Raw genomic sequence first — 22,723 nt, forward strand, 5'->3', positions numbered from 1 at the left:
AAACTCAATTAGCACATCAAACCATATCGAAAAAAGAGTTACACAACACAACACCCCTTTTGAACTGCTACGTTCTAGAAGAGCATGGAAAGTAGAAGGTTAACTTTCACGGAACAAGACTCTATAACAGTTGAGGAAATAAATCATCATATTAATAATCTCCACAAAGACAAAGCTCCTGGAACAGACTACATTACAACCGAGCACCTGATACACAGCGGATATATCCTTACGTTTATTTCAACAACTTTCAAATGTGGGTCAAAACTAACGGTCTATAGGAATTGTGATTCCGAAACATTTAATAAGATGTAATATTTTCCATATAATGGCATAACCCTTGATAAAAAAAATTCTAGTTCATTCCTTAAATTATAAGTGCATGCGATATAAAACAAAGAGTTTTATTTTTTTATTTATTTATTTATTTATTTTTTATTATTATTATTTTTTGGGGTGTCTCTTTATTTCCTCGGGATTAATTCTTTAACCATATATGTAAGATATTACATCAAAATTGTTCAAATAGCATTAAACTTTTTTCGTAATTTCCTTCTTTATATATTTACGCTGTTTACAATTTACCATAGAACATAATTAAACTCCAAACAGTAGTTTTAATGAACTGCTGTTTGTATGTAGTCGTCTAACATCATCTTGCATCTTTAAAAAGTTTGTGTACATATGAAAATAATGGCAAGTGCGGCTTCGGCGAACGAAGCAAGTTCTATGGGCAAGGCGTGTCCGAATAGACAAATCGGGCCAGCTGTTCAGTCAACGGATTTTAGCGTCATATTATTCGGACCAGTAATGCCCTGTTTTTATCAAACCAGTAGTTTTCTGTACATTGTAAATAAACTGCTGATGCAACATCCAACTCTCAAACTTTTGTACACTTTCAAAAACAATCGAGTGACGTCACATGGTTTTCTTGCACATTTGTCCGTCAGAATTTTCCGGCGTAGGTAAATGTTAACCAACAATGCAATTCAAAGCATTGCAAATGGCGTTCTCACGTTCTTAAGAGAATCAAAGTGAAACGATTAATTAAGTAATTTCAAGAATGTCATGCTCTTTAAGTAAAGAAAAAAGTATACTAAGCTAAACCGTCGTGAGCTCTGACGTCACAATCACGTTGGATAAGGGAAAATAACTCTTACTGTATTTATTGTAAATTGAAAACCCGAAATCTAAAAACTCTCTTAAAATCGTGCAAAAGCTTACCATTGAAGGAATTTCTTCAGAAATATGAAACAATGGTTTGCACTCACATTTAAAAGACTTTGAGAAGATTCATGGGACTTCCGCAAATTTCAAATTAAATTAGGCTATAAAAATCTTTATCATCCAACGATATTGTATCTAAGATAAAACTAGTTCTAGAGTATATGCATATAAAACCATAAATCAATAATTATGATTTCAATATTGTATTTAATTTGTATTCAAATTCATTTACTTGTTTGCATTCATCGGAAAAAATGTACAATTTTAAGATTAGTGTATTATTATAAAATTATTGACATTTACTTTCTTTCCCCCATCAAATTGCATTGATTTAATTGAGTGTAGTTACGCATAACACAAGACCAAATCACCAAATCTGGTGAATTCAGTCTTCCTTTAGTATATCTCGAAGAACATGACTGACTCTCCTCGCGACTTCAAGCTAGATCACGACCTGAAATTATATTTTCGCTGATTTATATTTCATTGATGTAACATATTTTAACAGTAAAATGAATTCAATTGATTAATTTCTTAGTATACCAAAAGTGAATTCATCAAATTACAGAATGAAATATAAAATTCTCTTATAAGTTATTAAATCTTTGTGCCTTATTTTTGTCAGCATGATTCGGCTGTTCAAATGGCTCTTCCGTTAATTGCACATTAATCGTTGAATAAGGCAGAGATTGTTTTTTAAAAACCATGTTTTCGGAAAGAGAATTAATCTTTAAAAACGTAAATTAAAGCATTGAATCATTATTTTTATTTAAATATGTTGTCTCATAACTGCAACTGTGTGTGCAAACAAATTTTTCATAGCGTTATTCAATTTGTATGCACACACCGTTGCAGTTATGAGAGTAACGAGTTCATAGGACCACATCTTTCAAAAAATAATGATTCAATGTTTAAATATTAACATATTTAACTATAAGAAGCGCTTGCTCCAACGCTCGCACCGTAAAACATATCATTATCTATGTTAAATGACGTAATCAAAATTTGAGCAGATGTGGATCAAGTATTACAATCATTTAAAGCTGCTTTGTCTGAATTATTATTATATTTTTTTTTTGCTTTAAAAAAAATCAAATAATTTTCCATTCCATCAAATTATCTTAACAAGTTAGAGACTTTCGTAACTTACCCCAGCAAAAATTGTTTTCTTTCAAAGAAAAACAAAATTGAAAGTAAATAAAAATAGCTTCTGTATGGGGGCACAAATTATTGAACAAAGGAATGTTAAAAAAAGGAAGCGTTAGTTTTTTCCTCCAACTTAATTGCTGGGTTTATTAAACCCGCATTTGATTCATATATTGCAAAAAAAACTAATTTGAAAAACCATAAAATATCGGTTTATTTTTGATTAACATAAACATTTCCTTTTTTTAATTCTAATTTTCTTAATTAATAGCGAATATTAAAGGACATATCGCATGTTTTTAAAGTATGGGACATTTTACATTTTTTGGCTTCCTTGTGTACCAAATAATTACTTCCAACAGTTTGTTAACGGTAGAAAAGCGGTAATTAGCTATAATATCAATTTAAATTATAGCCCCGATCGTTTAAAAAACTCGTAAATTAGATAGCGTGTCACGTGGTACAGTGACGTCACATGCAACCTTCTTCGAACAGCTGATTGTAAACAAATTGTAGGATTAGCATTGTCTTTGACATTTATTAACCATGTACGTTGTTTATTTTACATGCTGACTAAATTAAAAGAATCTTATTATTCAGTCGTACATGTTTGAGCCACCAGTACTGATAAAAAACGATGATATAGCCGAAGAAGCGACAATGAAGTCGGCAATAACGATCAAATTGATCGACGTGTAAACATTGTAAACACAACTTAGTAAGGATTTTAGCTAAAATAAATTGGTTAAAGGTGTTTATTATATTAAAATATGCAATAGTCATGCTTTTTGGCGTTAATAACGACTCAGAATGTTCATTATTGTAAAACTGTGGTGCACAAGAAGTGTTTTCTTCGGCCGTAACTGGTCACAATTTTCTAAGGTTGTTTACTTCATATATTACACTGTAAAAATATATACATTGTATATGATAAAAGCAGGCAAACACGTTTCCCTTTATTATTATTTTTTACGTAAGATCCAATCTGCGTATTTTTAATCCATTTACGTATAAATGTATATCAACAAACTGTCTATTTCTCGCGTAAACATTCAATATCGACAACTCGATCCTTGACTTCTCCCACAGAAAAATAAAACTCACTGAAATCTTACCACCTGTACTTCAATTATGATTTCTTCAGCGGTGAGCTATGAATGAAGAAATCATTTATTCAAAGCAACGCATACATGAACGTATAGTTTAACAATAACAAGACGAAAACAGCTAATAAAGCGAGGCGGTATCCAAAATGGCGTCGTCTCTTGTTATATTTTTTCTCCGATGAACTTGCGTTTTGTACACAGGTCCCTGTGCATACTTTCGGAAGGGAAACTTAAAAAAAAAAACACAGTCCAAATCCCCATTTTTGACGGCTAGACACCCGCAAGAAGCACAAAACACCATCATGTCCCGTTATCGGCAATTTAATAGGTGATAATTAGTTAAATTGTCGTTTAAATTTAATCCAATTACAAAGATGGCTAACAGCACCTTCTCGCTCGAGGTCGCATATGACGTCACACATCATGGCGGGTAGATCGAGAGAGAAAATATGCATATCGCGACACTTGAATTTCATCGCTTTCAAACTCACGAATTAGCCAGATTATTTTATGAAAACGATAATAAACTTCATATTTAATGAGTATAGAATGATTTTATTTAAAAAAATTCCGAAAATTGAAAAACATGCGATATGTCCTTTAACGCCAGGGGCAAAACTTAATAGGGGCGAAACAACAAGGTTCCTTTTTATGTAATGTATATTTTGTAGATTTGTAATTTGTGAATGCAAATTGGCTTAATTGAGCGGGGACATTACTGCAATCCTTATTTTAATATACAAACTACGCAAACCCGTCGTCTTTAACCGTACATAAAATTTGACAAACTCAGAACAAGCTACTTTTAACTTCCTGTATTCGGTAAACGAGTCGCTATTTTTACACACCGGAAATCTGGATATTGAAGTCTATTCTACTGCCATATGTTAAAAATTAGTTCTGTTTAACACCATGTTATTCAAAACAAATATTAAAAGTATGGGACCTTGGTGTCGCTTGATCTACAAACGTTGAAATCATATATTCTTCTCAAAAGGTTAGTATAATTCGAAATTCTACTTTCGTTTTTGAAAAACATGTGTTGAAATGAATTAACTCTTATATTTAACCTGCTGTCTTGTATGTAAATTTTTACTTTCTAACATAAACGCTTATTAATTCATTAAACCTTAGTATAAAGTACGCTAAAATCAATTAACGAATAAAGAATCATTCTCCGATATTTTTGAGGTGATAATTTTGACCGGGCGTGGTCAAATCGCATAAAATTCAACAATAATATTTAAAGAATGATTCCATGTTATTTTCATGAAAAAAATATATATCAATTGTAGTATATGTGTGTTAATGCTTTATTTTATGACGATTAGATTTAATAAAAAATATCGTTGCCGAAGGGCCTTAGTTAACTGGGTCAACGAGGAACAAATAAATTTAAATTTAAATATAGTGCGTTAAAGCTAACTTGACTGAAATTTAATTAAAATCAACTAAAGAAACAATAAAATTCAAATTGCCTTTTTTTTAATTATTCATAAAATTTTAGGTAATGTTTTTTTCTGTACAATGCCTAAACTAGCTAGAATAATCATATTCTTTTCTTTTCAAGTAGCATAGTAAAGATAATTTGGTTTGTGGTTATTTAACAAAGGATATCAATCAAAATACAGAATGATCAAAGTCTGAAATACTAATGAATACTTTTGATTTTAGAATGTTTATTAACTTACCTTATATCACCCGAAACGTCCAAATTTAATTTTTTGAAATAATTAATAAACTTGTGTCAAATATTTCTTTTAAAAATAGTTAAGAATACATGTGTATGATATACAAGTAAATACTAAATTCAAGGATTTGAAATAAATAAGCTATGCTGCTTAAATGTTTGGCAGTTTTTATACTGTAATGTTCAACACATTGTCATCCTAAATCTTTAGACATTTTCAAATGAGAACAGTGTTGATCACAAAAAATATTGTTGCATTTATATAAATATCAATATTCTGGAATACAATCGGCAAAGAATGTTATATGCATATAGAAAACAAAAACAAATAATGGTTAAGGTGTTACTGTTAAATCTAGACAGCTTTTTAAGGTCAACTGACCAAAATTTATAAAACTATTGATTTTCATTTATACCATATGCATTCATGTTTGAATGTGAAACGTATTTACTATATTTTTTTATATCACAATATCATTGTACTAATTTTTTTATTTATCACTTATCATTAAAAAAAAATCAAAAACACAATAAAATTAGGCGGATTCTGAACAATATTACTATCTAGTTTAATGAAAAATAGGATGTGTTTACAATAATTCATAAGAAAACATATTATGAGATTACTTGTATTTTAATATTTTATTCAGCAGATTATTAGCTCTTCCGTTTTTGTTAAAAACATTACGTTTTGTACGTTTTTTTAAATGATTTTATCTATTTAATTCATTATACACTTTTTTTTCCTTAACTACATTGCTGCATTAAAACAATATATGAATTCAGTCGACGAAAACAATTAAATCACTTTTGCAACAACAACAAAACTAAGAAGGCAAGTTTGTTAACATTACTCAAAGACGTTCAGTTATATTTGGCTTTGTTGACAGGTGAATTCTTAAACATTACGTCGTAAAAAGTGCATTGTCCCAACTTTTTATTGAATGTTAAGGGAAGCTTATTTTAAAGTAGACTTTCAAAAGGAATGCTCGCAGTCATCGTTTAAAATTATTCACGTCATAGTTTTATCGTACAATAATTTATATTTATAAATACTGACTATGAAAACGATAGCAAGTTAATTGTTCCCCGAGACAGCAACGTTTTCCCGGGACAAAGCTAATAGTCGGTATAAAGGTGTGGTAGTGTTGATTTTGCGTGTGTTTGTGTAAAAAAAATTCAATACGTGTAATTGAATGGGGAAAAATGTTGTTTTCATCAAATCATCATTTCATTCTATATATTCATCTTCTTTTTTGCATGTTTCTAATAAAAAATTAAACGACCCGACCGACGAGACATGTGTAAAAATATCAACGTATTTGATTGGCCAAGCCATTTTGGCGGGTAGTGAATTTTATAAAAACCAGTTAACAGGTTCTAAAAATGACCAGACTAGTTACGACCCAGGACGAAGTCGGTGCATGATTCTAGCCATATACTGGATATATATAGAGAGAAAGTTATTTACAGCACGCACAGTAAGTAGTTTTTATCTCCTACTAATATTTCCTCTTTCGAATGAGTGAATGAATGAATATTTAATAGTCTGCCATGCTTATATAATAATTTAGTATTTTGATAATTTTACTTTTTAACTAAAAAATGTAATGTTGAAGTTTACTTGTAATGCTGTATTCTATTCTTTAACATTTCATGTACCTTTTGATTTTTGAAATACGGCACTGCTCCATTTATTTGTAATTGTAACAGCTACATTGCCCAGAGATATTTATGTAGACTCAGCTTGATTCCATAAATCGGTACAATATCCTAAAATATGCACATTATTACATTGGTATCATGTGTAATTCTAGATTACTAGTTTATAGCTAATTATAACGAATAACCGAGTATATAGTTGCTGATATCGTTTTAAATTATCAAGTTCAATAACAGAGCGTAATAAGTTTATCACAAATGTTAACGGCTGTGGAGCTGTGTGTTTTATTCATATAGCAAATACATGTGAACACACAAATGAAATTGTTATTTGTCATATTTTATATTAATATTTATGTTAATTTTTGTAGGGCTGATCCCATATAAATTATTATCCTGTGGTCAGGCAAATAAATGAGTTAACCCACTACCAGACTTGTTTTACACCGGCTACATAGGCACTTATTATTCTGAGGAAACTTATTTTTTTTTGCCGTGCATATTTTTTTATGGTAAACCTTATAGTTATTTAACTTTGAATGTAACGTTGAGACTTGAATTATACCGTGTTCCGAGAATGAAAATGTAAGAAATTAAATTCCGCTGGTAAATAGTGTCGATGTTCACCAGATGCAAATAACATTGGAACTATTACACGGTTAAATATTATATCATGTTTATTTACATTCAGTAATGGTTCCATTGACATTGATTACGATGCATTATGTGTATTCCCGAGTTTAAAAAAAAAATTAAATTTTACAGCGAAAAAAAGAAGAAAAATGAGCCTTCATCTTTAAGTCAACATGCAAGGTAATTATGTCTTTTGGCGAGGAATCGATGTGATATTGATCATTGTAAAGGTCCGAGTTTTAAAATATGTATATGATAAACGTACAAACACTAGTGTCTGACAATGTGCATGCAAGATTAAACTTATTAATCTTGAGATCAGCCATTCTAAAGTTAACAGCAAGTGATTGTATCAATATGCGAAATAAGAATAATAATTTGCGGATTATATATCTAAACAATAAAAATAACGATGTTGTTATGCCAATAGTATCACTTTTCTTAAGTTTGTTACTGACTGACTACAAAAATATATCGGGTTGATCAATCTCATAGATGGCGAGGCGAAGTCAGTCAGTAACAAACCTAAGAAGTGTTGTGTTTTCCCGACGACATTTAAGTGACATATTTATTTATAAAAAGCGATGATCTACGCAAACCCTCGTTAACAAGTTTACATTCCGTCAAATTTAACTCATTTAAACTCGATCTCACCTTTCAAATACTCTTTGAAATATTCACTACACTAATTCTTGATTACTATGTTTTGTTGGTATTTAATTTTGAACGTTCTATACCTTTCCCCTTTAGAGATTTGAACAAATCTGGACGCTGCAATTTTGTTCTGCTCCAGACAAAACAGTGTGATGTCAATATTTAACGGGCATCTACTCTAATTTTAAGAAATTCAAAGAGTAATTACTCCAAGAACTTACTGCGTGCGGTTTATGTATTTAAGGTCAAGATCTAGTAAATGATTCCATGATTCCAGACTGTCTTTTTGGTGCTTAGACCATAATGACGTCATAATTGATTTGGTTAATTTTTACTCGTATTTTACGGTTTTTAAGGACTTATGTAGAACATAAAACAATATTTTAACATTCTATATTTAATCACGGAAAAGTAATCCCGGTACATATATTCTATTTGACATCATTTTAAAGAGAAGGTCAAGAGCTTGTATAATGCCGTTTTTGGAGAGACTGTAGGCATTTTAGATATATTTCATTAGTCAAAAATGGATAAAACCCTGATATTTGTTACTTTTATCCTTCATATTTCATGGAAAATGATTGTTTAAAACATGATTTTTCGTTGTGTTTACCAAAAAATAAAGCCCCGGTACACCCTATGAAACAAAGATATTATTATGAAGCATCATTAAAAGAGTTTATATTTTGAATTTCATAAACCTGTAGGCACCTTTCATTTACTAGATCTTGACCTTAATAATAATAATAGACATCGGAATAAGTAGACGACGCGTAGGCCAACGAAGGCCATATTGCCATATATTCAATCTCGGCTAACAAACATAGAGATATATGAGGAAGTCACGTGCTATGTTTAAATCAATGAAATTGAAACATTTTAGTCCGGGGGAAAACAAATATGTTCTATGTTGCATGTTAATATGTTCACATAAATAAAGCAGATTCCTACTTGCTTTTAATATCTGTAGACATAATAAAGTGGCATATAAACATCCTCTTGCATGCTGACGTAAATATAGTTACAAAACATTAACATTTACATTTTACCTTTTTACATTTATAATCAGCATGTTAATGAAAGTTATTGCTATGTTAAATTGAAAACTTCCACATGCAATACAATTGATACCAATGCATATTGCAGGTATAATGTTGTAGGTAAGTAAATTTTCTAGGACTTATTATAACTCACATGAAATATATTGAAACCTGTTACATCACATATATATATAGTATATATAATATATATAGTCCAACCACCAAGGTCGGACTTAATAACATACATAATATGTTTTGTTTATCAGGTTAGCGATTGAGACTACAATCTGAGCAATCATGAGTACGACAATCAATTATAAGATACGTCAGTGTTCAAAGTGTACCAGGAACACAGAGTACTTTTGTAAATCGTGTCCTTGTGATCTGTGTCGACAATGCACCGAAAACCATATACATGATCTCACAACAATAGACCACGATGTTGTGGTATACCGTGATACATTGAACTTCATCCCAAATCAAAACGCATGTGTGACACATGGTAGTATTGGCTATCGGCTGTACTGTAAAAACTGCCAAACACCAGCCTGTTCAATTTGCTTTAAGCATAAAGAACACAGATTACTAGATGTCAGAACAGAATATGAATCGATGCAAAAGCGACTCAAAGAAATAATTCACACCATTAAAAGTGTAACTTTGTTTCAGAGATCTGCTCTAAAAACAAAACTCACTGCTGATTTAAAAACGTGTCATACAGAATTTAGGTGCCGTCAGTCCGAAATGTTAACAAAAAAAAAGGAAGTGAAGGATTTTATTGATTATGTACTAGACGATCTCATGGTTAATGTGTTCAGTGATTTCGACACCAAACACAGATGTTTAAAACAAACGATTGAAATGAGAAACAGTTGGTTCTTTTTTACTTTTTTAAAAACAGGGGAAAAAAATAAAACCTCATTATGATTTCTATGTAAAAACAAATAGCCCCATATTTCCAAGAGGCCACAAAACATGCATAACCTTACAGAATCAGTTAATCACTTAAATTACATGTAGTACATGTACACCATATTTTGTATTGACAGCTCAAATTCCCATTACTTTCTCACTTACTCTATTCTTTGACAAGAGGGCCTTTAAACAAAGTCAGCATGTTTGCAATAGTCCATAACTGATTAATGGTACCAGTCATACTAAGCGGTACGATGTTGTCAAAAAGATGATATTCTTTTACTCTACGAATAAATCATTCAATGTGTATTCTTCGCTTTGCAATAATTTGTGTTTGTTCTACTTCTTGTTTTGTAAACTGCCCATGACTTTGAAGAAAAGGTGGGGTATTAACAGAAATGCCTGTGCCATCTAAAACCGTATTTAAAACAGAACCTTTGTCTGCCATGATGTAATCTCCTTCTTCTAAAAGATCAAGAAGACCAGACAATTTGGTTATTTCAACATCTGACATAGATCCTGTAAACAAAGAGGAGACAAAAATGAGGGCCCCATGGGGTGCTATCCCAACTAGTCCTTTCCAGGTGCATGAACTCTTGAAAGATTAATAGCATTTTGACTCAAGTGCAAGTGGTGAAGGCCGCTCTGTTCTAATTTCAGTACAGTCAATTATAACTCTTGTTGAAGGGTATAAAGACATAAAGGTTTGTGGCACTTGTTCGTTAATTTGCTGTTTACTAGGCCAAATATTAATACTACCTCAAACAAAATACAAAAAATTAGCCCAAGTGATGATCTTCCGACTAACTGTTGACAAATGACAGTTGAATCTGACAGCTAAATCTTGAGCCATAAGACCACATTTCAGTCTGCATAAAAACATGAACAGTTCATCAATTAAAAGCATGTTTCTTTGTTTCCCTACACTAACTTGCTGGGTTTGCTTATCACTTGCTTTGTAATAATAGCTTGTCAGACAGTTGGCAGCAGGTTTCACATAGTCAAATAAGGCTAAAAACATAGCCATTGATGTGAATCCAGTGTAAAATGTCATCATGGAATCATCATTTGAAAACCGCTTTATTTCAAACCGTTCGATCTCAACCTTCTGCTTAAGTCTCCCTATTTCCTTATCTTTCCTCTCTAATAAGCTTTCCAGTTCTTGAATTCTTGTCTTTTTTTTGTACTTCATCAGGACCTCTAAAATTTATATAAGAAATGCTGAGATCTTGCTTACTATTATTCAATTTAGCATATAGAAAAGCATACCTTAATTTGATCATCATGTCTAGCATTCTACTGTCCAGCAGTAGTTGATCACGTTGTAAGAACAGTTGTAAAAACAGTTAATAACTGTTGCAAACTGGATTTTTCAACAATCAGTTTGACAAAAGAAAAACTATTCTGAGAATTATACATGTTATGGATATATCTAACATCATGACAGTGTGATATCTTAAAAAAAAATAAAACAAATAACATTGATATTAATATATCCATTTCATATAAATGATTGGGAAAATGTATTGAATATCACAAAATATTTATCAATTTAGAAGATTTATATTATAAAAGAATTGATCTGTGCATTGCCTCTCTCTCTCTCTTTCTCTCTATGAACAGATTGGTTTTTTTAATACATGCATCAAATATTACCCATCAATGTGTACTGTTCACAGGTTTCCCCATGGAACACTTCATCATTTTCTTGCCTTGGTCTTTTTTGGGGAAGATGATGTCTTGGTATCTCCCGTCGAGGGGGTATTTCTCCCTTCCAGGTGAAAACAGAGGGAACACTCCCAGGTTTTAAGGTTTTCAGACTTAAAATGCTGGGAGCAAACTACTGTTTGTTCACTTATCTGAATAATTATATTTAAAAATTTGTAGCAAAAGCAAACCTAATTAAACATTTTTTTCTGTTCTGACATACAAAAGACAAATACAGACCTGCCTTAATTCCAAATATCATATATTTCAGTGTTTTCATACACAATGGTCACATTTTCTTTACTGACTAGTAGAAAACGAAGTCGATATTTGATAATTAATTTGTGATTTACGGACATTTATATATTACTGAAAAATACAGTGAATATACTATACTAGTCATCATTATATACATGCCTTAATATTGAGCTTATATAACAGCTGATGAAACTCATGAAAAAGACAACGTTTTATGAAGGTCAGGGTGGCTTACGTTAAAAAGGGGTCCCGGGTCTCTCCTGATTGCCAAAATCCATTTTTTTCTAAACTCCTGCTCGGCCGGTATCCTAAGGAAAGATATGTTGTGGTTTAGCCTTCCATTTCCAGTGCAATGTGGCACACAACAGTGTTTATCGCTGCCTTGTCCCTTCGCATTTTCTTTATTACCCGCCATATTTGTTTACGCTACCTACCGACCTTAGGCTCGTTTTCGAGTCTGACGCGCGGTTTATGAATATTCTTTGAGAAGGGAGTATTGTAGCCTGAACATACCCCCTGTTTTTCACAACTGTCAAACTCTACTATCAACGGATGCTTTCACATAAGATTCCTCAATTTTCTCAACTGTAAATCTCCTTTGCCAAGGGATGCGTTTTGCCAAGTTTGGTTGACAGTAACCAAGTTGTCTGGAGAAGATGACTGTTTAAAATGTGAAACGTTCCAGACAGACAGACGGACGACAAACAAAATGTGATCAAAAAAGCTCAATTGAGCTTCCATACATGGCTACCTACACGGGTTATCATTATAACAAAATAAAGCTAACTAGGTAAACATAAAGTGCATAATTTAAATCTCTCAAACCAAAAATTTAAATCCCCCAAACAATAATCAATATCCCTGAGATATAAAGACCCTTTGTCAGAAAGTAGCTCGGAGGAGTAAATGCATGTACCACAAATTCTTAAAATAACGTAAGCGAATACATGTCAAATTCGGGGCCATAGGAAGCATTAACACATACCCCGCGTGAAGACGTGTGATTTTATTAAAGTCTCCATTTTTTCTAATACCGGGATATAGGGTTGTGACTAGTCAAACATATTAGCGTGCATATTGCAAGTGTAGGAGTGGTTGAAACATAGTATCAGGGGATTTATATAATTTCACTGAAGGTAAGCATGGTTTATACAGAAAAAAAAATAAAATATATATATATATATATATATATATATATATATATATATATATATATATATATATATATATATATATATATGTAACTACTTGTTGTATAAATGTAAATGTGGTTGTTCATTGTGCATAGTTTTCAACTTGCACACGCTTCACATTGTTAGTTTAGCAACTGTTTTATCTTTTTTAAATGACAAAGTCGTTCTCAGCCGCATTTCAGTAGATAAATTTAAAATTACATAGTTCGAAAACACGTTTATAACATGTTCAATTTTAAATTTCGGGGGTTTAAGAAGAAATGGACTGAGGCAGACAATACCTGGCTGCGTATCGAAAGCTGATTGACAGAGGGGAATGATTTTACGAGGCCGAGTATAGAACGAATACGCACGCTTTTGCGCAGCGTTTCATTTGTATTGTAACGTCATCTTTTTGCATTGTTGACGCCATGTCGTGATAGATTTAACTGCAGATATTCAGCAAACTTTGTTGAAAATAACTCGTTTGTTGCGTAAAATTGATATTATATTGTCGAATAAACATAAATGTCTCGAAGTATAAGCTATATTTGGGTTCGGGAAAACGTGAAGAGGGTTCAGCAAGCCTAGCCCTCTGTTACGTTTTCTTAAACCGCCTAAATATAGCTTAACTCATATATTTCAAGACAGTAACCATGTATTTTATATTAATGACCCTTAATATGTGATGTAAGTTATATATTTTTTATTACTTAAATATGTCTGAATGTTTTATAATACCATAAAGATCACCTTTTCCGCCTTTGTCAAAAAAAAAAGCCATTATCTGACTAACTGGGAAATTGGGCATACAAAAACAACTTTGATAAGACCCCTGGTACATACCAGGAGGTAAAAGAGTTTTTATTTATTTGACCATTTGATGCCTTTTAGCAATAACTTTAATATGTAGAACAGAAAAGGAAACCCCTAGGGCAGAAGTTTTAAAAAAGTGTAAAAAAAAAAAAATGTGCAAAATTGATACATTTCAAGCAAAATCCCATAGGGTCCTATGTTAAAAATTAATAAACTTTGAGATGACCCCTTAAACAAACGGTGTGGTAAATATCTTATCTTTTTATCTTTAGATAATAATTACATTTAAAAAATTTCATTCAAAAATCTAGGGCAGAACAAATTAGACCCGGCCTCGTTAAACTTCTTTACCTATTTGATAATAATGTGTGATGCTTTTATTTACGACTTTATCTTTGTCTTATGTTGGATTAAAAGCAACTATATTCATTAATATTTGATCAATGCACTGTATATAGGAACCTAATAAATAAAGGAAAAAAGCTCTCCTGACTACACAAAAAGATTTAGTGGAAGCATGCATGCATCACTTAAGCAATATTACAGGTAATGAAATTTGAATTTCGACAAACAAATAAGAAGACCTAATCCGTGAGGGGGGGGGGGGGGAGGGGTATTGTTGCTTCAGTAAAAAAAAAATCTTTATTTCCGATTAATTTATTACATGCTCTAACAAAAGAAGAGGAGGAGAAGGGTATCAATGACCTTTCAAATTTGTCCCATATAAAGTTAAGAAAAGTGTATTGCGAAAACAATTCTACCCCCCCCCTCCCCGTTACGTGCCCATGATATGTATACAGAAGACGCTCTGGAATATTCTCACGACACCTATTGCGACTCGTCCACTGATCGGCGCGCAAAAACTATAAATTAAACATATAATTGCGCAAAGTCCTGCTTTACTATTCACACAACGGCCGAGTTCTCGGTTTGAATATACTCATCCATTGGCATAGATTAATGGGGAGGGGGTCAACTAAATTGTTTACACCTACAATACATATACATGTATTACACTTTGAATGGAGTGTTTTGAAAGAAATTTATCGGATGAACATACACGCATGACAAGGAATGTTTAATGTACATTTAGTAAGACACGCAAACTATATCTTTTCAATATGAATGAAACCCTCCATTGATCTAAAATCGGGTCACACCCAGTTTTGGCAATTTAGTTCCTCTAGTAAATATATGAGTATACATACATACATGCAAAGGCACATTTGTTTCAATCCAAACTAATGATGTAAGCTAATACCAATTTTACTTACATCGTACCGTAATAAACACAACTTGTTGCGATGGACCCCCTCTCCATCTCATTTTTACCGCTCAGGCTAATCTATTTTCAAACCAGGATTACATATATGCATGGTGAACACTTTCTTTTTACTTGAAAACTAAAACTCTTGCACGCTGTTGATTATTTTTTACGTCCTAAAACATTTTTATCAATTACTAACGTAAATGTTGACACATTAAACGGTTAATCTTATTTATAACAGAATCTTGATATTGCTTGTTCCTATTGCCTGCACTGTCCCCGGAGAAGACATTCAAACCTTACATGTATGCATGACGTCATGACCTTAGGCAATTAAATGAGAGAGATATAGAGAGGAGAGAGAGCAATCATGTATGCTGAGCAGAGTAAGTTTGTGTGGTATATAGAGAGAGAGAGAGAGTGAGAGATAGAGCAGTAATACATGTTTACATGACTACGGCTGAGTGTGTGAAAAAAAAACGAGAGAGATAGAGAGGAAAAGCAAGAAGGGTAGAGAGAGAGAGAACAAGAAAGCTTGTAAATAAAAATTGACAAGCAATATCGAGGGGAAAAGAAAAAGACCCGCAAAATTAATATTTAGCAGATTGCAAATACGTGTGAGAAAAGACTAGGCAAAACCGAGAAACAACAAAACTACATGTTTAGAAGAGTAAGCCTAAATATGAAACATGCCATAAGAGATAAGGAAAGGGGGTCTCTATGTGTGTCTGTCCGTCCGTCGGTCTGGTTTTTTTCGGCTTCCTCTTTTTATCTCATACTTCCTCAGTGTAATATATCCTAATGTGCTCTCCACTTTTTTCTCTCTCTATACATCCCTCATATAAACTTAATAGGATTTTTCTACAGCTTAGATGTTTAAAAACGAAAACGAGATTGATGTACTTCCATCATTTTTTATAATTACTACATTATAGCACTAAAGTAGATCTCTTTTAAATGAAAATGTTCTTAATAAAATGTGATGGTATATGTATGAAAGAATTTGGAATGATCTAAGTGATATCATTTAAGAACACTTTTAACTCTCATTTAACAGATTGAGATCAAAATACCCAAATCCTGCACATCATGGACACACCAAACACCCCACATAAAGTCAGTTTGTGTTCTAAATGTCCGGGCAACGCTGAGTACTATTGTAAGTTGTGCCCATGTGAACTGTGTCTCCAGTGCAAAGATAACCATGTGAAAGATCTTGAAACAACAGACCATGATGTTGTGTCATACAGTGAAAAAATCAACTACATCCCAACACTGGAGATCTGTGTGAGACATCCTAACCATGTTTATAAGCGGTACTGTGAAGATTGTCAAGTTCCTGTGTGTGATTCCTCTTCTGAGAACAAATTACACACATTCAGAAGTTTTCTCTTTGGTCAAATTCAGCACACAATTATTGATATAAAAAAAGCTTATAAAACAAAGCAACAAAAACACAAAAGACCCATTCATACCATCAGAAGTGATGCTCTCTTTTACAGACATTTTATGCTGACAGGGATGAAAGCTGATTTGAAAAAGTGTCATTCAGAGTTATCCGTCTACCACTCAAGTATATTAACAAAGGCCGAAAAACTTAAGAATCTTATTGACTATGTGGTATATGATCTATTGAATCGTGTGTCTTGTGACTTCAATTTCAAACACAGATGTTTACAAAAAAAGATAGAAATGAGCAGATATATTGCCAGCCTACAAAGATATGCATACATCTATGAACAGTCATCAATCAGACCCCTACAATTCCTCTCATCAGCAAAGACAACCTGCCTCCCCCAGATAAATGTTACACTCCACACAAGCCGGCTCTCAATTACTAAGACACTCAAAAAGGATGATGTAATGGCGCCACTGAGTGCAATGCAAATCACAAAGAGAAAAACCCGAAGCGTAGGAAACGAGTGTCTACTGAAACTGATGTCTGGTCCCAAGTTTCATCAATCTTTCAGACTTGAAGGTGTCCATGATTGTCGTCACATTTCTTGTGTGACATCAGACCTGGTGTGGGTCAGTGACTGGAGAAACAATCTCATCTTGACAAACACAACAGGTGTCACTCTATATCAGGTGGAGGATCTATGTAGTTTTTTATTTGGATTACACACAGTGAACAATGAAGGTGAACTGATATATATAAACAATAAAAATAACATTAGCAAACTGTCAAATGATATGGAAACAATCGCTACATTTATTGAAAAGGCAGACTCCTCATGGAAACCACGGTGTGTGTACTGGTCCCTGGCCAATAGGGATTTACTGGTCGGAATGTATCAAGAAAATCCAAGGACAGGCAATGTAACCCGGTACAGCAGGGATGGAATGCAGACTCAAACCATACAGCACGACGACACAGGAAATGAACTGTACAAAGATCCCGAATATATAACGGAGAACAACAACGGGGATGTCGTAGTGTCCGACTTCTGTGCCGTAGTGGTGACGGAGCGTGGAGGAAGACATCGTTTCTCTTATACAGGACATCCATCAGGTTCAGGAGTTCAGCCACGTGGAATTTGTACTGACGCTCTGTCACACATCCTGATGTGTGATAATACGACTCGCACAGTACAGATTATAGATAAAGAGGGTGACTTCATTTCACTTCTGATGATTAGACCAAATGGGATATTAAGTCCACACTGCCTAGGTTATGATGTCAATAGGCACCGTCTCTGGATTGCATCATACTACAAAAACAGACTGTGTGTCTACAGGTACATCAGCAGACACAGTGTTCTGACAGGTAGGTATAATTTTTTTAATTTTGTATTGAATATAATACAAATAAGGACACTATGTAGGTCAATATGAATTTATAATGAATCAGGATGACAGTATTGACCGAAGATACATGAATGATATCGACCGGAAGCGCTAGTTCAAGGTCGATATACTCAATTTATCACATACGTGTGGTGTATATTACCCGTGTGATAAACATTTTGCTATATCAAACGGGTGATGCCTTATCAAATACTACGGGTCCGAACTATTTTTGACACAGCTCCTCTTCAACGCTTGAGCGGTTTTTGAAGATTTGCTAGTACTTTCAACATAACTTTAACTACTACAAAAATTGATAAGATGAAGCAGGCAGCTATTTTTTATTTCTATCTATTTGTATTACTGTATTGAGTTATTGCCCTTGATTTATTGATTCTTGATTATTTAATTAATGCATCAATGTTAACCAATTATTAATGATGATTATTTTTATACAAAAATAAATAGTATACTAGTATGTATATAAGGTGTTTTGCATTAGTAGTTATAGATTACATCGGATTAGTGTGGGTTTTTTTTTATTTCATATTTTCAGATACTTCAAATTATTCTTGGCCGGCACATATATAGGGACAGTGGCTATTGTGTTTAAGGAAACGACTGTTTGGGGTTAAACCTATATGTAAATAGGTTCGCCTGATTGAGTGTTTTTTGACATCTCTGCTCTATCTTATCTTCGTGTCATCTAATCTACGATACAGAGTGTGCAGTCATCCCTGCTGTGTATCGCATTAATACAAGTGTGCGGTCATCCCTGCTTGTGTTCTGGCCTTTCTAGCGCAAGTGTGCGGCACTCCCTGCTTGCGTTTGGTTACGTTGTTGGCGCAAGTGTGCGGTAATCCCTGCTTGCGTTAACTTTGGTACCTGTTGAGTTGCGCATAAGTGTGCGGTCATCCCTGCCTGCGGAAAGTCGAGTCCCTATATATGTGCAGGAGCGTTGATTAAAGTCTGCACTTGTATATATTGGCAGCAATCGGGTCTATCCGATTCTATATCGGGTACGGACCCGCGGGGATCACAGGCAGTGACCCCCTTGCACGTTACATAAACGTGTTGGCAGCGGTGGGATATCCTGCAATTGCTTCGGAAAAGAATGGAAGAAGTCGACAAAGAAATATATTTCTTAGAGGAAAACATCGCCGAGATGCGTGAGCGCAGCAACGTCCTGAAAACCTCAACACCAAGACCCGCTGCAAGCAGAGATTCTGGTATAGATACTACGGGCATAGCTTCGGATACTTCTCAGAAGAAAGGAGAGCTGTCTTTGCGTACTGATCACACGGCAGTTTTACATCTTGCAGATGTTGCTGCTGTGTATGAGACGGGGGCTTATTCCGGCTCTAACAAGAGAACAGAAGCGCATCCGCGCAGTAACGTCCAGTTCTCTGATTCTTATGAGCTCTACGAAGAGTCAGGAAAGGAACATCGGTCATATGCCATTTGCCAATGGCTCTGGTCCCGCGCACAGCCAGACATTAATTGGCAGGCCGACTCGCTCTTACCCGGCGTGACTCGCAGACAATCTCGGGTGAGATTTGATAGCCCGGAAAGAGGAAATGAGACAGACAATGCCATTGCAAAGCAATCAAGCCAGCTACGTATGATGGAAGTGGCCCTTGGCTTGACTACCATGCGCATTTTGAAGCCTGCGCCGACATTAATTGCTGGAATTATGCCAAAAGGTTTAATCCTGGCAGTTTTCGTACGTGGCATTGCGTAAGGAGTCTTGGGAAATATGCCTAGAGTTGCAAAGCCTAATTGTAGAGAGTGATTTGTTTGTCAACAACAGCGTGTGTATGTGTATTACGTAATCAGTGACCGGCAGCTACCGAGGAGCTGCTGGGTATTAGCAGCTCCGGCGGAGTTTCCCCCGTTATGTATATATATGGATGAAAGCGTGAGAGTATGTAGAGTAGTTCGAGAGGCAGATTTAGAAAGTGACCTATGTTTGTGTAAATTGTTAATACTGTAAAACGAGAAAATATGGCGCACTACAAATTTTAGCGCCTTTGGCGCAACTGCCTCTGAGCGCTAAAATAAATAGTGCGCCAACTATTTTCTATATGTATTAAATTTCTTCAAGTTGCAAAACAATAACGTCAGTCCATTTTTAAAGTAAATCCACCCTCCTGTGACGTCATACATTTTACATTAACCATAAATTCATTAAAATTCTTGCAAGTAGATTTGTAATTTCTATGTTATGATAGGTGCACATCAAAAACTCAAATCATTGTTTACTTGGAGATATTTAATAAGCGTTTTTCATCTTTGTATTCCACATAATTCAATAATGACAAAGGGAAATAACTCTTTTCTACTTTTCTCTGAGTGATATATCTAAATGCTATAATTTTTCTAATGTAAACAATTTTATCTTTTTTTAGAATTAATTTTAGTTTTCTGGCAAAGTAAGCAATAAAATTTAAATATACAAACAAGTATCCATCCACTTTTAATTTTTAAACAAAAAAAAGTGTGATTTTCAGATGATAATTTCAGCCTTTGGTTTTTATTACCTTACGTCTTAAATAGTATGGATGCATATATATTTTATTGACTTTTAGATGAAATTCAAGTCCACCTAAGTTAAAAAAAAAGTTATGTTTTTAACTTTGAACCCATGATTTTATAGGTACGGAGTTACCTTAAGGCTATATAGAAGTGTTCATTTAAATATCAGATGCTGTCGGTTGTGTTTGTTTAAACAATTACACAGGTAAACGGTGTGGGTTATCGGGTATAAGTGCCTAAACATGGATTTATTAATTCAGTTTTAATTGCTTTTTAATATCTCTCATTAGCACCTTGAAAATTGGGCTTCTCCTCATGCCACTTCCATTTAGCGCCTCGAGGTGAAAATGTGATTAAGCGTGGCGATCGTTAACGCTGACAATACATGTACATGATTGATCATAATTTCTTTGATCTCTGATTAGTGGATATAAAAATAACAAGACGATACCTATTTTTGTGTTTTTTAATGTAAAATTACTGTGAAAAAGATTCTCTCATGGTGATCGAAACTCATGGTAAATGTAGCATTCGATTTCACTTTTAGTTTCGAGACTCTTCTAGTGTTATCCAAGTCGACACGTTAAATTCAAAGTCCGATAACTCAAATTTGTTTACCAACAAAAATTACACATCATCGCCAATAAATGAAGTTTTCATATCTATCTACTGACGATTTGCACACAATTAAATGTATTGTTCTCAACGACAGTTTACCGTGCATCCGAGATAGAAATCAAAGTCGTTGTATTCACGTGCTTGAGTGAACACATAACTAAGTTTTGGGCGTGATCGTTTATCAAACATCAACATTATTTGTATTTCTTTTAAAGAAAAGATGCATGCGCTAAAATATAATTGCGCTCATGCACTGGCACTTGCGTTTGCGCTAAAATACATATGCGCCAAATTTTCTCGTTTTACAGTATGTAAAACAAGAGGCCCATGGGCCACATCGCTCACCTGAGGAACAATAGGTATGATAAAGTCAGCTTAATGGAGTCAAAATACAAACAATCTGGACAATGTACAATAATACATGTAGATCCTGTATAAATAAAATCCATTTTTCCCCCTTGGAACTCCGATAGCCCTGATTGCTTCCAATATTTACAAGAGCAGACTTTAATCACCGCTCCTGCACACGTTACGCAGGCAGGGGTGACCGCACATCTACACAACTCAACAGGTACCAACATTTACACAAGCATGCAAGGATGACCGCACACTTACGCCAACAGCTCAACCTAACGCAAACAAGGACTTCCACACACTTGCGCTAGAAAGGCCTGAACACCAGCAGGGATGACCATACACTAGTGCTCGCCACACTAGTGCTCCGCCGCAACCACCACCAATACAAGCAGGTATGACTGCACACTTGTATTAATGCGATACAGGGCAGGAATGACCGCACACATTGTATCAAAGGTTAGAAAACACGTAGATTAGATAGAGCAGGGATGTTCACACACTCAATCTATCCATACCTGTTTAAGTTTGACCCCAAACAGTCACTCACCTTTATGCAATAGACACTGTCCCTATATATGTGCCAGCCTTAAATAATTCATAGTATCTAAAAATTGGAAATCAAAAATAAACAAACTAATCCGGCCTAACCCAAAACTTCTTATACAGAACAACTTATATACATTGAATATTTATTATTGTATAAAAATAATCATCACAATAATTGGTTAACAGTGGATGCATTAATTAAAATTATCAAGAATCAATAAATCAAGGGCAATAACTCAATACAGTAATACAAAAAGATTCTAATGAAAAATAGCTGCCTGCTTTAATTTTATAGTCATATCACATGTTGAGTATTGCAGTTCTCAAAAAGATCCTTTACAATTGTTTATATATGGGATATTTAGCTACATCAAACTCTGAACCTTCTTGTGAGGCCGAAGAATTGTCCTGGAGCCAAAGTTTTAACAATTATAAAGAATCATCTTGCTGATTAGTTTCTGAGAAGAAGATTTTTAAAGATTTACTTTATATATTCCTATGTAAAACTTTAACCCCCCCCCCCATATGGCCTCAATCTACCCCCCGGGATCATGATTTTCACAACTTTGAATCTACACTACCTGAGG

General features: G+C 33.9%; 1 protein-coding gene across 1 annotated transcript in view; it reads left to right on the forward strand.

The window, feature by feature from the left end:
- Nucleotides 1–16,382: 16,382 nt before the first annotated feature.
- The window catches only part of LOC128174791 (uncharacterized), a 39,056-nt gene continuing 32,715 nt past the window's right edge, over nt 16,383–22,723 (forward strand). Inside the window, exon 1 of the mRNA XM_052840248.1 lies at nt 16,383–18,060. Coding sequence (XP_052696208.1) covers nt 16,383–18,060 — 1,678 coding nt within the window. The remainder of the gene's footprint in view (nt 18,061–22,723) is intronic.

This window comes from Crassostrea angulata, chromosome 2 (assembly GCF_025612915.1).
Source record: "Crassostrea angulata isolate pt1a10 chromosome 2, ASM2561291v2, whole genome shotgun sequence".
NCBI classification, from domain to species: Eukaryota; Metazoa; Mollusca; class Bivalvia; order Ostreida; family Ostreidae; genus Magallana; species Magallana angulata.